General features: G+C 38.2%; 5 protein-coding genes across 5 annotated transcripts in view; all 5 read left to right on the top strand.

Moving 5' to 3' along the window:
• The window catches only part of LOC134820892 (uncharacterized), a 74,362-nt gene that overhangs the window by 34,260 nt on the left and 23,800 nt on the right, over window positions 1-16,302 (top strand). The gene's annotated exons all lie outside the window — the stretch shown is intronic.
• Window positions 1,472-2,839, top strand: LOC134820785 (progestin and adipoQ receptor family member 3-like). Its single transcript, XM_063831399.1, has one exon. It carries the CDS (start codon window positions 1,520-1,522, stop codon window positions 2,396-2,398), a length of 879 nt encoding a protein of 292 aa, XP_063687469.1. The 5' UTR covers window positions 1,472-1,519; the 3' UTR covers window positions 2,399-2,839.
• Window positions 3,117-6,782, top strand: LOC134820457 (cytosol aminopeptidase-like). The gene has a single exon (XM_063830843.1). It carries the CDS (start codon window positions 3,117-3,119, stop codon window positions 4,665-4,667), a length of 1,551 nt encoding a protein of 516 aa, XP_063686913.1. The 3' UTR covers window positions 4,668-6,782.
• LOC134820458 (dihydrolipoyllysine-residue succinyltransferase component of 2-oxoglutarate dehydrogenase complex, mitochondrial-like) lies at window positions 4,979-6,782 on the top strand. The gene has a single exon (XM_063830844.1). The coding sequence runs from the start codon at window positions 4,979-4,981 to the stop codon at window positions 6,308-6,310; it is 1,332 nt and encodes a 443-aa protein (XP_063686914.1). The 3' UTR covers window positions 6,311-6,782.
• LOC134820635 (nitric oxide-associated protein 1-like) lies at window positions 7,076-16,254 on the top strand. Its single transcript, XM_063831138.1, has 4 exons — window positions 7,076-9,352; window positions 11,949-13,951; window positions 14,802-14,959; window positions 15,155-16,254. Exon 1 carries the CDS (start codon window positions 7,097-7,099, stop codon window positions 8,726-8,728), a length of 1,632 nt encoding a protein of 543 aa, XP_063687208.1. The 5' UTR covers window positions 7,076-7,096; the 3' UTR covers window positions 8,729-9,352; window positions 11,949-13,951; window positions 14,802-14,959; window positions 15,155-16,254.

The following is a 16,302-nucleotide window of genomic DNA, read 5'->3' as shown; positions in this document are numbered from 1 at the left end:
TCATCTCCAGTCAGCTGTTCTTCATACCAATCGCGGAGTACTTCAGCTTTAGCGAGGTCTGTACCAATGGGGTACCCATCCTTATTGTGGACAACTATAGGCTTTGTCTCTTTGGTCTTAGCTAAGGATCTCACAGCTTCGAACATTTGACGCGTGTCGTCAGTTGATGAAATTTCTTCAGCTAACTGGTCAGCCTTAGCACACTCTAGCTCCTTCAGTCTCTTTTTGATGTCTTTACCGAGCTTATTTCTCCGTCCTCGCAGTACAGAGCTATCACAGGGCTTGTTGGTGCTTGCCAGGGCGAGGCGTATAAAATTTTTAATAAAATTTAAAAAAGGGGGGACCCCCAACTCATGTAGCTGAGACACCTCACAGCAAGTAGACCAAAGTGCCTCTTGCTTGTGAAAGGTGCGTCAACTACCCGCCGAAGCGGTGGGTTGGGAGTCCCCCCTGGGATCATTTTGTCCGTAAAATTATATACAACTTGAAATAGTATAAAATAGTAAAATAGTAGTAAAATTCCTTTTTTAATACAGTCCTTTTTAAAATATTCAAGATTTATCTTTAAATCATTTACACTATAAGAATTCTTAACATCCACTGTTAGGGCATCCCAATAAGGTATAACTCTCTCAGATAGAAACGCTTTACGAAGATTTCTTAATTTAGAGCTTTTGATATTGCACTTTATCTTTGAAACAATATTTATACCTGATCTTCTCAATGAAACAAGAAATTTGTTCAATGAAGGTGGTTTAATGGCGCAGTTCGATATGCCGCTCAATCACGAGGTTGCGGGTTCGATCCCTGTCTGTGCCACTAGCCATGGGGTTAGCGGCGTTGCTGTTCTGCTAAGGGTTTCAATGGACCTATGCCAATGGTCTACTCAGTCAATGCTCGAGAAATCGTGTGTGAGGGTCAAATGAGGAGCTGTACATATGAGCCACGGGGAAGAAAGTGTGGTATAATACCTTAACCGTCGATCCTTCGGGTTCCTGTAAGTGCTGGTGCCAGCCATGGTTGTCCTAAGTTTAAAAAATTGTCGGTTTTCATAGATGCTTTGCAGCTAAACAACATAAAGTAAACGTAAAGTAAAGTAATCAAGAAATTTTACTAATATTGACAATATCCTAACCATATTCTAGTAAACCATTGCCTATTTCAAAGGTTTCTATAAGATCCCCACGGATTCTTCTTTTAGCTAATGTAGTTAAATTCAGAGTTTCCAACCTGCTGCTGTATCAGATCTTTCTCTGGGTGCAAAATGAATAGAAATTTATATTATTATATACAATCACCAAAGAATATTTCCTCAAGTTTCCTCCTAATTAATTAATTCGTGGTTGTAAAACTTATTATTTTATTGATGGTGTTAATTCCATTAACTACGTACCATGTAGGTCGGATCATTTTGGTGAGCTGACAAGTTGCTACATATTAGAATGGAAGAAAAGAAAATAAAATGAAATAAAATAGAATGCTATCATCTTCAGGAATGAAATCATGACAACCAATAACCATGTTTTTATCTTCAGGAAAACTACTGCGCTACATGAGTAATTTGATAATCCTCTATGACTATCATGAAGCACCCCCGTTTTTAACAGGGAATCCTCACATCAAATCTGGATATCGTGGATATTTACCAACTAAACTGTGCTTCAGATCATTGTTCACTTTACACAATGAGTCAATCAATGTCTGGTCTCATTTGCTGGTTGGCCTGTACTTCTTCTACCAATATTTTATGGATTTCTCATTGATAACGAATGAGGAACATGCAACAATTTATGATCAGTTGGCATTCATATCTATGGTCATAGCAATACAAATTGCAATGTTTGCGTCTGCTGCATATCATCTGTTCAATTGTCAATCGCAGGATGCACATTCAAAATTCCTGCTAATTGACTGCATTGGAATTGCTATTGGGCTCTCTGGATGCTTTTTTCCTGTTATGCACTATGCATTTTATTGCTTTCCTGAGCTAAAAATTTTCTATGGTGTAACATTGGGCGCTGTGTTTGGCGCTGCTGGCTACTTCGTCACTCGACCATGGTTTGGTGATAAAAATAGCACATACTTCAGAATAGTAACTTACTCATTGGTGTCACTTTCTGGAATTATTCCTTCGGCTCACTGGGTTATACTCTATGGTGTAAAGTCTGAAATCGTTGCTTTGTTTTTACCAAGAATAGCACTACTCTACTTCTTTGGAGGAACAGGAGCATTCTTTTACGTTACAAGGCTCCCTGAAGTATTACTGCCTGGAAAGTTTGATATCTTTGGTCATAGTCATCAAATATGGCATGTTTTTGCTGCTATAGTTTTCATAGTTGGGCATAAAACACAGCAAGATTTATTTCTATATGTTACAAGTCACATATGCCCTACTTAATGAACTCTAGGAGATGTGATTTCTAATAGTATTACTACTGTACTATTAGTTGATTACAAAAGAAACACAGTTTATTAAGTTAAATTTGATTATAACTACTGATTTGACTATAATTTCTTACACTTTAATCAGAGAAACAATATAGCTAGGATTGGAAATTATGACATTAACAGTGCAGTTGTCGTTTCTTAAGTCATGTTAAAGAGTTGAAAGGGATAGATATCGAGTGGTTAATCTATTATGATATTATGAATTATTTGTTGTACAGCATTGTTCGGTGAACAAATAGAGTATTAATAGTGTCTGCTTAGTAGGTTTGCTATCTTTGCATTGAAGGTATTTTATTCAGTGAATTTATTGCCAATTACCGTTTCTTAATCTATATTATGATGATATCTATAAATATAATATAATTAATAATTATATATTTTGTTTCAACTGTTGTTTTGGTACTTTAAGTGATGTATTATCCTGTAATTTATCTGAAAATAATAGAATTTCAACGCAAGAATTTATTTTATTCATTTTTCGACAGTATTTCATAAATGGAACACCCAGTACTGTCTATAAAAACACGAAGTTATGCTTGCACCAATATCACACCTTCAGTAAAAAGCAAACAAAAATGTGCATTGCAAGTTTTTATATATATATAATGGGTATTATCAGATTGATATAAGATTAATTCATTAACATCATCTTAAACATTTTTCAGTTGATGCTGCAATCACCATTGAAACGAGTGCTCTCTCCCCTATGCTCACAATATGTGCCTCACAAAAGCTTGAACTTTCAGCGCTCTCTCACTGGACTAGTTTTAACTGGGAAATACGAATCACCTGAGAGCAACATTCAACTATCTGAATGTGCAAAACAATTCGACACCAAAATATCGTCAAAGTTGTCAGAACTTACTGGCATTTCTAAAATAACCAAAACGAGAACTTTCTATGGGTTACACGAAGAATATCCAGTTGTCACTTTATCAATTGTTGATGATGTTCAAAACAGCGAAAAGTTATGTGAATATGATTTGACATCACGAAATAGTATTAGCGAAGCAATAAGATCAGCAGTTGGGGCTGGAGTTGCAGCATTGCAGTCAGATGATAGTATTGATAAAATTGAAGTAGACTCAGCAGGAAGTGGGAAAGCTGCTGGTGAGGCTGCTCAGTTAGCTCTCTATACATACGACATTTTGAAAGCAAAGCGTAAAGAAGCTCCTAAATTATTACAATGCAAACTGATGGATCTACCAGATGCTTGTGTTAATGATTGGGAAGATGGTATCATCAATGCTAAAAGTCAAAATTTAGCCAGACACTTAATGGAGTCTCCAGCAAATTACATGACACCAACATTATTTGTCGATGCTGTTAAAAGCAAAGTTAATGAGGAACATGCTGATACGGTGACTGTTATAGTCAGAGATAAAGATTGGATCACAGAGAAAAAAATGGGGTCATTTCTCTCGGTTGCAAAAGGATCTGAGGAACCTCCATTTTTACTGGAAATTCACTACAAAAACGCCGATACTCCTCCAATTTGTTTAGTTGGCAAAGGTGTCACATTTGATACCGGTGGTATCTCCATCAAACCCTCCAAGGGTATGGACGCAATGAGGGCTGATATGGGCGGGGCAGCTTGTGTAGCTGGAGCCACTTTGGGTGCTGCCTCTCTCAACCTACCAATTAACCTGATAACATTAATCCCTCTTTGTGAGAACATGCCATCTGGTTCAGCCACCAAGCCTGGAGATGTTGTTACTGCAATGAACGGGAAAACAATACAAGTAGATAACACAGATGCAGAGGGCAGGCTTATTCTTGCTGATACTTTAACTTATGCTGACACATTTGATCCTGCACATGTTGTAGACATGGCTACATTGACTGGGGCAATGGCAGTAGCTTTAGGTGGAGAATGTGTGGGAGCCTACAGTTCCTGTGATCAGCTGTGGGATAGTCTAGAGAGAGGTGGTTACAATAGCGGAGATAGGTTTTGGAGGATGCCTCTGTTCAAAGAGTATGGTGATTTACTGAAGTCTCCTACCGCTGATATCAATAACATAAGCGCCTCCCCTTACGGCGGATCCATTACTGCTGCTAAGTTCCTGCAGAACTTTATAAAGTGTAAGAGTTGGGCTCACTTAGACATTGCAGGTGTTATGGACAGTACTGACTCTATGAGCTACTTACCCAAGGGGATGTCGGGTAGACCTACTAGATCTATCATTGAAGCTTTACGATTGTTGTCATTGCAAAAATAATGGTCAGATTCATTTTTTGCTATAATAAGTTGGATTATTCTTTGGCTTGAAAGCTAGTTTATTGAATGAAAATTTATAGTACGATAATCCATGATTCTTATTTCTAACAACAGGAATTGTTTTATTGATAAAAACTAGAGTGTTCTCAAAGCATAAAATGTTTATTTGAAATTGTGAAATATTGGTACAATTATCATAAATCTACTGCATCGTGGCTATCTTTATCATATTATTGTCTAATTAATGTTTCACGATGCAATAATTTTTCAGTAAAGACAATCATCAACTAAATTTCAATTCTTAGGTAGAGGATGCACCGTTTAAGCAGTGTTGGTTTAATACGTGCAGGGGTAACGAAATGTGTACGCCCCTTGTCCTCAAGTGAGAGAGTTTTCAAGAAATATACACAAGATTCGAGCAGCATATTCGGGAGAAGAGGTTACCGGATTACACCCTCACTGTTTGATATAAAGACAATCGAGACTCCAACGTTTCCTGATTCTGTACAGGAAGGAGATATAGCTTGGTTGAAGGAAGTTGGGGATACTGTAGAGGAAGATGAAGTAATCGGGGAGATAGAGACTGATAAAACAACTCTCCCTGTTCAGTCACCTGCTGCAGGTGTTCTAACTGCATTGTTAGTTGAAGATGGTGACACCATTTCCAAAGGAACTCTTCTCGCCAATATAGATGTAGGGGCAGCAGGTGATGCCCCAGCAGCAGCAGCTGCCCCAGCACCAGCAGCTGCCGCCCCTGTTCCAGCCCCCACAGCTGTGCCTGAAGCAGCATTCCCGGCAGCTGACCAGCCTCTGGGTCCTGTTCCTACAACTCTTGGTACACCTCCCTCAATTCCAACTACTCCTCTCTCTGTCACTCCACAACCCCTTCCTAAGCCTGCAGCTCCTCCTGTTGTGGCCTCCGGAGAAATGAAACCTCCTGGATTGAGGTCAGAACACAACGTCAAGATGTCCAGAATGAGGTTGAGAATTTCTGAGAGACTAAAAGAGGCACAGAATACTGCAGCTATGTTAACTACTTTCAATGAAATCGACATGAGTAATATCATGGCTCTACGAGGTAAACATAAGGATGCCTTTGTTAAGAAGCACGGAGTGAAGCTAGGTTTCATGTCAGCCTTCCTGAAAGCTTCTGCATCTGGTTTGAAGGAGATGCCTGAGGTCAATGCTTTTATTGATGGAAAGGAAATAATCTACCGTGATTATGTAGACATCAGTGTAGCTGTTGCTACGCCAAAAGGCTTGGTTGTCCCAGTTTTAAGAAACGTGGAAACCATGTCATTTGCTGATATAGAGAAAGGGCTGACTGGTCTTGGTCAGAAAGCTCGGGATGGGCTTTTGGCTATTGAAGATATGGACGGAGGAACGTTCACTGTCTCCAACGGGGGAGTGTTTGGTTCTATGTTCGGTACTCCGATTATCAACCTCCCTCAATCTGCAATACTTGGCATGCACGCTATTCTGGAGCGACCTGTAGCTGTTAACGGCAAGGTCGAAATAAGGCCCATGATGTACGTGGCACTGACCTACGATCACAGGTTAATAGACGGGCGTGAAGCTGTTACTTTCCTGAAACGGGTAAAATCTGCTGTGGAAGATCCTGGAACTCTACTCCTAGACATCTGAACGGGAGGAGGATGTTTTGTACATAGTTTACATGAAATTACTTAATTAGAAATAAATTATAAATTGCACTGAAAACCTATTTGATATTTTGCATCCATAGTTGCCGCTTCCATCGGGATTAATATACAATATTTCTTGAAAATGAATTATAACACTGAGTCTAGTTATTGATTTAGGATTATTTGAAAACAAACCCTTAAATTATGTGAATGGGTTAGATATATCTTAAACATGATTTAATTTGCTATAAAATAAGGGATAAAATAAAAGTAGAATAACAATCAGGTAATTTTCTCGACCTCTAGGCTCCTCTATTTGCTACAAATACTTGGCGTTATACGACTGTACAGCTTATATTGTATAATTTTATAAAGATCAGTAAGTATCATGGTTTCAACGGATTGTACAATATTAATATCGCCTATGAAGAAGGTACAATGTGACTTACACAATACCAAATAGTTATTTGCAATACATGTCTTTCATTGGATGGGAAAATTATTTCGACTAAAGATCGAATTCGAAATAATAAGAAAATGATAAGGTTCACATATAACGTAAGGTGGTTTGGGTTAAGTTAATAACTACACAATATAATGTGTATCTAAGGGAGGGTTCTATAATGGCTTACTAATACTACTATACGTAATATTATGTGAACAATCCCTGTGTCTGATGCTTTATTAGTCTCTTAAAAGTGTACTTGTTGATTAAGCACTATATAGTGTATAATATATATTACTATATTAGTATTAAATCTAACACAATATCTCAGATCCCTGTGCCATGTACTCGATCAGCAGAAGACTACTATTACAAGTTAGATGTTACAAAACAGTTCGCGTCACTGACGGTTTATCACACCTGTGTGATGATCACAAACGAGAAAGACAAATCAGTCTGGACAAGGTTAAGGAAGAAAAAGAAGCTAAGATGAAAGCGATTCAGCTGGAAACAGAAGAGAAAAAGAAGGCCACAGCGGCGACACCCCCCTTGGTAACATTTAAACTGAGCTGTCCGGGTTGTGGAGCTAAGTATCAACACGACCATCCTGATAAAGCAGGGTATCTGGAGTACTCCGCCATGATGAGCTGGGATGCCAGGTCCTCACTTCCTTGTGAGCGGTGTGAGAAAGTAGCTGATTCACAGCATCATCAGATGTATTCTATTAGTGAGACAAGGTTTTCTAAATTACTCAAAAAGATATCTCAGAAGAAAGCACTAGGCGTGGTAGTCTGTGACGTCATTGGTTTTCCCTCCAGTTTACCTCCTAATTTACCCAACATCTACCCGCCTGGTTCTCCTATTATTCTGTGTCTTAACAAGTGTGATGTTCTTGCAGCTAGTCCTGGTAAAATGAATATTATCGAACAGTTTTACAGACCTCTTATAGAGAAATGGGAGAAGCAAAACAATCTAAGATTCAATGAAATAATATTTGCGAGTGGTAAAACAGGCGTTGGGTTACCTGAACTGGCCTTGCATATTCAACAATATATTCATGGAGATAAGTATTGCAACGATCTGGACTTTTGCTATTTACTGGGTGTTACAAATGCAGGTAAATCAACTTTATTCAATAAATTATCACCACTGATGAACTATAAAATGAAGAGTATAGGAAATGTGACCGAGTCTCCCCTCCCGGGAACTACAGTCAGCAATATTAGTTCAGTAATACAGCCTCCCCCTCAAATAACTAAACATAAGAAGCATTCCACTGCTCAAATACTTCATAAGAAAGTGAACCAGCTGGAGAAGCTGATAATACCTTCAGACATGCCACTAGAGGAGAACTCTCTTTCTGCGTGGTTTAAAATCAAGATAGATGAACAGTTGATGGGAACTACAGAGGAGAAGATCCTGATAGACACTCCAGGAGTACTGGCACATAACTCCGTACCTGAGTCTGTGTTCGCTTGCCAGTATAAGATATACAATAGAACTGTTGAGCTGGAGCCAGGGTCCTGTCTCTCTTTCGGGTGGTACAAAGTGTACTGTGTTCGTGGGAATGTCAGCCTCAAACTCGGGATTAATGTACCTTCTCTTGTAGACTACCATATCACTTCAGATGTGTCAGATACCTCAGTAGGGGTGACAGACTCAGGAGTTCAGCTCTGTAATAAACTATATGTAATGAGCGGACTTCACATTAAAACAAGACCTAATCGTAGTAGGGCCACTGGTGACATTTGTTTAGGAAACTTAGGATGGATTTCAGTACATTTACCTCCCGGAGATGATGTTACGGTTTTAGTTTTTGGTCCTAGATTAGAGGACATTCATTACAGGACGCCTGGTTTTCATATTAATGTACCTAAATTAGATGGTTTACGTAGAAAGAGAAACTCTGTTGATAGCAGCCCTGATAAAGTGTTATTTGATGAGGAGGATATTATGTGTGATGATCTGTTATGATTGTCTATTTGTTTTTAATAAAGACGAGCTGTTTGAAATTAAAGTTTGAAAATTTCAGAGAAATTAATTTTTTATTTTATCTGCTACTTAAATTTATTGACGTTTTTACACATTATGATTTTGAACAAACTTTTACTAACTTATTGCCCTACTGCCCTAGTTGCTGTCATTTTAAATTGTAACTTTACCACATTTGGAGAGTCATTTCATCGTAAAATATATAAATATCATGAAAGTAAACTTACTTAATATAAAAATAAACATTATGAAAGTAACCTTACTCATTATAACTTTATAAAAGTAACACCAGGAGAAATGAACGTCCCAGTTTCTCCGGCCCAGTTCCCCAGCCTGCAGATATTAAGCGCTACAGTAGTAGTGAAGCGGACCCACCCTGACATCTCCCACTGCAATATCTACATCTGTAACACTCTACTCGAGCTCTGTGTTAAGCACAACCAGCTCAGAATATTCCGTATACTCCTGGAGAGCTGGCCTCATGTGGACAGCAGACTCCACCTTAAGCAACTACACTGCACTATCTTCAGAGTTTAGCTATACTGGAGCATCAGGGCGTGGTTTCTAAGGTCCTCAAGAACGTGTTCGTTAATGCTCCCTATGCAGGTAAAGTGGGTGAGTTAATGCTCCCTATGCAGGTAAAGTTGGTGAGTTAATGCTCCCTATGCAGGTTAAGTGGGTGAGTTAATGCTCCCTATGCAGGTTAAGTGGGTGAGTTAATGCTCCCTATGCAGGTAAAGTGGGTGAGTTAATGCTCCCTATGCAGGTAAAGTGGGTGAGTTAATGCTCCCTATGCAGGTAAAGTGGGTGAGTTAATGCTCCCTATGCAGGTAAAGTGGGTGAGTTAATGCTCCCTATGCAGGTAAAGTGGGTGAGTTAATGCTCCCTATGCAGGTAAAGTGGGTGAGTTAATGCTCCCTATGCAGGTAAAGTGGGTGAGTTAATGCTCCCTATGCAGGTAAAGTGGGTGAGTTAATGCTCCCTATGCAGGTAAAGTGGGTGAGTTAATGCTCCCTATAGCTATGCAGGTAAAGTGGGTGAGTTAATGCTCCCTATAGCTATGCAGGTAAAGTGGGTGAGTTAATGCTCCCTATGCAGGTAAAGTGGGTGAGTTAATGCTCCCTATAGCTATGCAGGTAAAGTGGGTGAGTTAATGCTCCCTATGCAGGTAAAGTGGGTGAGTTAATGCTCCCTATGCAGGTAAAGTTGGTGAGTTAATGCTCCCTATGCAGGTAAAGTGGGTGAGTTAATGCTCCCTATGCAGGTAAAGTTGGTGAGTTAATGCTCCCTTATGCAGGTAAAGTTGGTGAGTTAATGCTCCCTATGCAGGTAAAGTTGGTGAGTTAATGCTCCCTATGCAGGTAAAGTTGGTGAGTTAATGCTCCCTATGCAGGTAAAGTTGGTGAGTTAATGCTCCCTATGCAGGTAAAGTGGGTGAGTTAATGCTCCCTATGCAGGTAAAGTGGGTGAGTTAATGCTCCCTATGCAGGTAAAGTTGGTGAGTTAATGCTCCCTATGCAGGTAAAGTTGGTGAGTTAATGCTCCCTATGCAGGTAAAGTTGGTGAGTTAATGCTCCCTATGCAGGTAAAGTTGGTGAGTTAATGCTCCCTATGCAGGTAAAGTGGGTGAGTTAATGCTCCCTATGCAGGTAAAGTGGGTGAGTTAATGGCGATATTTCAAAACCGGTTGCACAGACTCACAGAGGCCAAAATTTCGAAACCCCCTTAGGCCATAAATTCCGGTTTAATTTGGTAGACAAATGTTTTGAGGGTCAGGATCAACAAATTTTATGCAAAAATATGGAACAGAAAAATTTTAGTAGCTTATTGAAGTCAAAAATCTGAAATTTTTCTGAAAAATTCAAATTTCGTTAGATTGAATGCCAGGAGATAAGATGTGAAAATGATTTCTGGCTCCAATTTCTGGTCATAGGATATTCAGATGTTACAAATGATTGTGCAAATTTTGTCCACCGTGTATGGGTTTTTCTAGGCGACTCCTCAAAGAAGCTGATGAAGCTCTGTGACGAAAAAATGCAACAAAAGTTTTCTCAGAGTGATATTATATGACCTGAATCACTTTAAACCTTTAAAATGAATAAAACCTATCTCAGTAGAGTGCAAATAGTGAGTAACCAACAGTTTGGATTTATCTCATGCACCTAGCCAAAGATATAGGCTTTCAAAGTCATGAAGCTCTGTGACGAAAAATTCCAAAAATCACACAAAATCGTCACACAGCCTTCATTTCGTGCCAAAATAGTTGTTTACAACTCAGAAGAACATAATTGAGTCATACCAAACATAAAACAAAATTTTGTCCCAAAAAATTAGAATTTGAAATTTTGAATTTGCGGTTATCAGATTTTTAAGGTCGTTTCCTCAAATTCTCAACAATGGCATCCTTCATTTTGATTTAAATGTGTACCTGGTCGTAATATTCTATGATTTTCAAGTCATCACATCCCTAAAATAACATTAACTGCTTCTATGGCTAATTTTTGGCTTAAAATTGCAAAATTGATGCTCTGTGACGAAAATCTTTTGTCAATATTGAGCATTGTGTTCATTCAATTGCCCCTTTTTGTCTTTTAATCATGTTTGCTTCTAAGAAGAACCTGATTGGGTAAAATTTCAATAGATAGAAATTTTTTTTTGAATAAAGGTCCAAAATTTACGAATCAATAATTTCTATGGGCGTGTCTGAAGTTGCTGGGATGGAATTTTGCGATGAGCACAGAAATACAAAAGTGCAAAATTCTATCCGATGCTCTGTGACGAAAATTTCAATCCTGTATATCTCCTACAAAGAATGACCTGGCCACATAATTTTTTCACTGAAGTTAGTTCGTGTCATAGGCAACATTCTGGGATCAAAAGTATTTATGGTGAATGAAAGAAAAAACCTTGGTAGGCTCTCAAAGCCATCAAAGATGCTCTGTGACAAAAAAGAGGGTTTTGAAATATCGCCTAATGCTCCCTATGCAGGTTGTTTGCTGGAAGTACTTCCATTATTCACTGTGTTATTTTAGAACCTTATTTGATGACATAATCAGAGTTAAATATTAATAATCTATGATCGTCACTTATAACGACCCTTTATTGCCGATCTGACCCAATAATGTATGTAATAGATTTTAATCTTCAATTTGAACCATGTAAAAGTAACAAGATAACGAGGTTTATAAACCTATCTCCTCAGGCTACACCAGTACGAACGTGTTATGCAGTGCAGCTCTAGGATTACTAGAGGACTACTCGTGTCTCATCAGTCAAGTTAAACAAACAGCAGAACCTCACTTCAGACGAGCTAGGAAGCGGCCTCGTATTGGCTCTGAACCAGCTTCCTCCGCAGACAATCGCACTTTATCTGTTTACACTCCACTTAACATTAACAACACCAACATCAAGACTCTACTCCGCTACCTCAGAACTCCCAACGAAAATAAAGTTATAAACATTGTCCCATCCGCCCTGATATTCACTTCTCTACAGTCGGCTCTCATATTCAAAGCACTGCGCCTCGTGGACCACGTGGAGTTGAGAATGTTGGGCATTGATTTCAGTTTGCAATCGGACGAGGAGTTATCAAGCGTGGACCACATACCTATCTTAAATAAATTCTCTAACCTCCGCAGTATATCACTAACTTACAACTACCTTTCTGGTCAGGACAAGGAACTCAATCTGATCAACTCTTTAAAATCACTGCCCAACTTATGTAAGCTTAATCTGAGTGGTAATATTCTAGGTAACAACGCGTGTTTATATGTGTCACCTTCACTCAGAGAAATAGTTCTCGGCAATACATATCCTTCAACAGACAGCTTACGCAGAATGGGGCACATTATTGGGAAGAACATACTAAAACTAAAACTATCAGATAATGGTATGGAGAGCAAGTTGGGGGGTCTCCTAGAACTCTTATCTAAATGTGAAGCACTAATCTCTATAGACCTGGCAGGGAACCAGCTCAGTACTCCCCGGACTACAAGACAGCTACTAACAGCACTACAACCAGTGGAGCCCACACTGGAGACCCTCATACTGTCCCACAACATGTTTAAGGAGCCGGAGAGGGAGACTATAATAGCGGAAATGAGCAAGTTCTCCTGTTTAAAGGAGCTGGTGCTGGGACCTTACCTGCCTGACTTGTTGTTGTCTGATGATCTGACTACCAACGAGAGGAAGCTTATGAGTGAACAGTGTGGGAGACCTGATATTAGCATGTTTTTATTGTCTACCTGCTAAACAAATTTGGTGGCCAAATTTTGAAATTTGCCTGGCATGGCTGGCCGTGGGCACCTGGAGTTCGTGACCCCCTCCAGATTTTTGCCATAGGCCTTAATTTGTTGGTATCTCGAAATCAAGTTTCATATAGAAAAATCAGGGTGAACCTATTTTGATATCATATGTAACCAATACAATGAATTAATTGATTTTTTGTTAAGAAATATTTGGGATTTGTTTGATTGAATATTTTCTGCTTGGCCAATTAATTAATTAGTACCCAGTTTGAACCTGTATCACAGTGTAATACTCTGGTCATTACTACTATTGTATTGTATTGTTACTACTATTGTATTGTATTGTTACTACTAAGTACTAACATAATGATTGTCATGATCTAGGGGAATTGTAATGATTATAATCACTGTCAGCTTTGCAATGATCTGGTTACTTTGCAATGATCTGGTTACTTTGTTTTTGATGCATGTTTTCTGAGTTTTTATATATACAGTATATTATTCGATCGTTTAGATCTTACTAAGAACTCTGATATTACACTCGTGACAAAACAATACCACAAAATCCTGATTATTAATATCACCAAATGTGTAATACAAATTGTTTTTTACGCAAGAACGAAGTTTTGTTGTTTTGTTCATCTTTATTATTGCAAAAACCAAATAATAATATCAAGGTGGCTCTCATGAACCCCGACTAGGCGCTAACTCTACTCCTCTTACTCCTACTTACCTTACTTTTACTACTCTACAATCCTCTTCTTCTTGATAACATCCTAACTAACCACCAGTGATAAAGTGATGAACCTCCTCCTCCTCCTCCTCCTCCTCCTCCTCCTCCTACTCCTCCCCTGCTGCCTCACCTCACCTACCCTCATACCTGGCAATATCCCGGTATTTCACCAGCAGTTAGAGCATGGTCAGAGTAGGCAATACGTCCTACACAATCTGTTGCCTGGTTAGTAAAGAATTAAGAAGGGCTGGGGGTGCCGGGGGGGGGGGGGGGCTACCTCATAAATACCTGTTATCCTCTCCCAATTCCCATTTAAAAATAGGTTTAGGTATTTACGGTTATTGATAGTTATTTAAAAGTTTTATTGTTTTTTTTTCAACATTTTTCCCACTTTTAACATTTTGTATTCAGGGGGTTGGGATAAAGTTTTAAAACCAATTTTTTGGGTTGTACTATTGGGAAAAATTGGATTTTTTTGCCTTTGTGCACCTTAAATTTGGGTTGTATAGGGTTTTAATTTGATCCAAGGATTATAAACAGTTCAGCCTATCGAAGGGTTGTTTTTATAGAAGTTGTTGCACATTTTGACAACAATTAAAAAATTTCCAAAAAAACGTTTTTCGTCGAAAATTTATCAAATAATCAATGTTGCTCAGAATCTTATGAAACGTCCAAAAAAGTAGCTTTTAGCTGCCCTAGACGATATTTGGTATAATACCTATAAATAACTATTATCGAAATTCCCCCGGCCCCCCCCCCCCGCCCCCCCCCCCCCCCCCCCCCCCCCCCCCCCCCCCTTAGGAGCGGGTTTTAGCAAGAGGCCCTGTATTTTGCTTGTATCTTCGTCCATTGACCATTATCAACTACCAAATGATTATATAATTACCAAATTCTTCTGAAATCTTACAATTTGAAATTTCTTGGATTTTTAAATGCTTTGAACATTTTGAGTTTTAAAAACTGTTTGAAATATAACTTGATTATGTTTTACATGATATTGCGATATACAATTAGCAATATGCAATTAACAAATTAGATAACAAATTAACTGATTAACCAATTAATAATTAACCAGGTGAAGTGTACGAGTTTAAAGTAAGTTACCCAGCAACACAGCCCTTTACCTTTACCATCACCTTCTCTCAAACCTTATCAGAGGAGCTTCCTAATAGGAAGTTACTGGACATTGAAAAAGAGGAGTTCGTGCCTAGGAGCGCTACTATGTTCGTTACTGTGAGTGTTGTGTGTTACTGTTCGTGCCTAGGAGCGCTACTATGTTCGTTACTGTGAGTGTTATGTGTTACTGTTCGTGCCTAGGAGCGCTACTATGTTCGTTACTGTGAGTGTTATGCCGCTGTATTTATATCTTATAATATTTTATTGTATCTTATATCTTATAATGATTATCTGACGGGTGTTTGTGTGCAGGTAACAGCGCACGATTACAGACGTGCAATAAAGCACGCGGCCCACGTGTCCTACAGTGTGTACTACGAGCGCGTGCACAACGGAGTACCCGCACAAGCGTACACTCTAATAGCCTGGCTCTGTGTCCTGCTGCCTTGTGCTGTGTTCTGCTCTCAGTGGATATTCAGAAACTGGTATGATATGAAACACGAACACGAGAGTTGACATCTGGGATTATGTTATTTACTAACTAATTAATTAATCACCTTGATTTATTGCCAAATATTCACTGGACGTTAAGGCATGGCATGTATCATTACCCTTGATTTGTATACTTATTTTTGAATAACAGATGCATTCTTCGCCAGGCTGGTCTATCAAATGCAAGATTTCAATTTTTTTCAATTAATCATTTATGTTAATATTAATAAGAAAAATATATCGATTACATAAACTTCATGAGTCAGATTATTTTTGTAATACTCTTTCCGAACTACTCGGTAAATGGATTTTGTATTGATAGTATTTATTTAAATACTGAGCACTTTCTTATAATCCAGGTAGTTTTTCTTGTTAGAAACAAGTACGGTTGATTAATGATTAATAACACAATCTTAATTAACGTTTCTTCCGAGATTTTCGTAAATTCAAAATTTCAAAACTTTCCCACACTTTTATTTAAATTCTATAACTTTCCCTGTAACGCAGGTTCAGTCTGATTGTGGGTGATTACCTCACAAGCATGTAATGTGATGTGCTTATTTTAAGTAAGAGCATTTTTAACATATTTCAGCAATATAATATGTTACGGAAATATGTTATGTTTTCTTCAAGAGGAATCGCGGAAAAAAATAATGAGATATAAATAATTTCTCGATTTCTATTCGACTGACTGCTTAATTTGCAGAATTAGAAATATCTTTTTTTTGCTGTTATGTCTAATTGAAGAATTTTGCGATTTATAGAGATCACTTCTTTTAAATTCAGAATGTGATTTCCAATCACAATTTCTATCCGAAACTAAATTTTGATAAGTTTGGTGTAATTTTAGAAAATCTTCTACGTATTTGACTTTCAGTAATAACGAGTTGAAAATGAGTTTTTATTATAGATTATTTTTTAACCAGTTTCTGATTTTTGTTAATTTTTGTCATGAATTGATTTTGAGT

Source organism: Bolinopsis microptera, chromosome 9, assembly GCF_026151205.1.
Source record: "Bolinopsis microptera isolate Bmic1 chromosome 9, MBARI_Bmic_1.0, whole genome shotgun sequence".
Classification (NCBI taxonomy): domain Eukaryota; kingdom Metazoa; phylum Ctenophora; class Tentaculata; order Lobata; family Bolinopsidae; genus Bolinopsis; species Bolinopsis microptera.
Note: the sequence above shows the minus strand (reverse complement) of the source record. Positions and strands in the feature narration are given on the sequence as shown.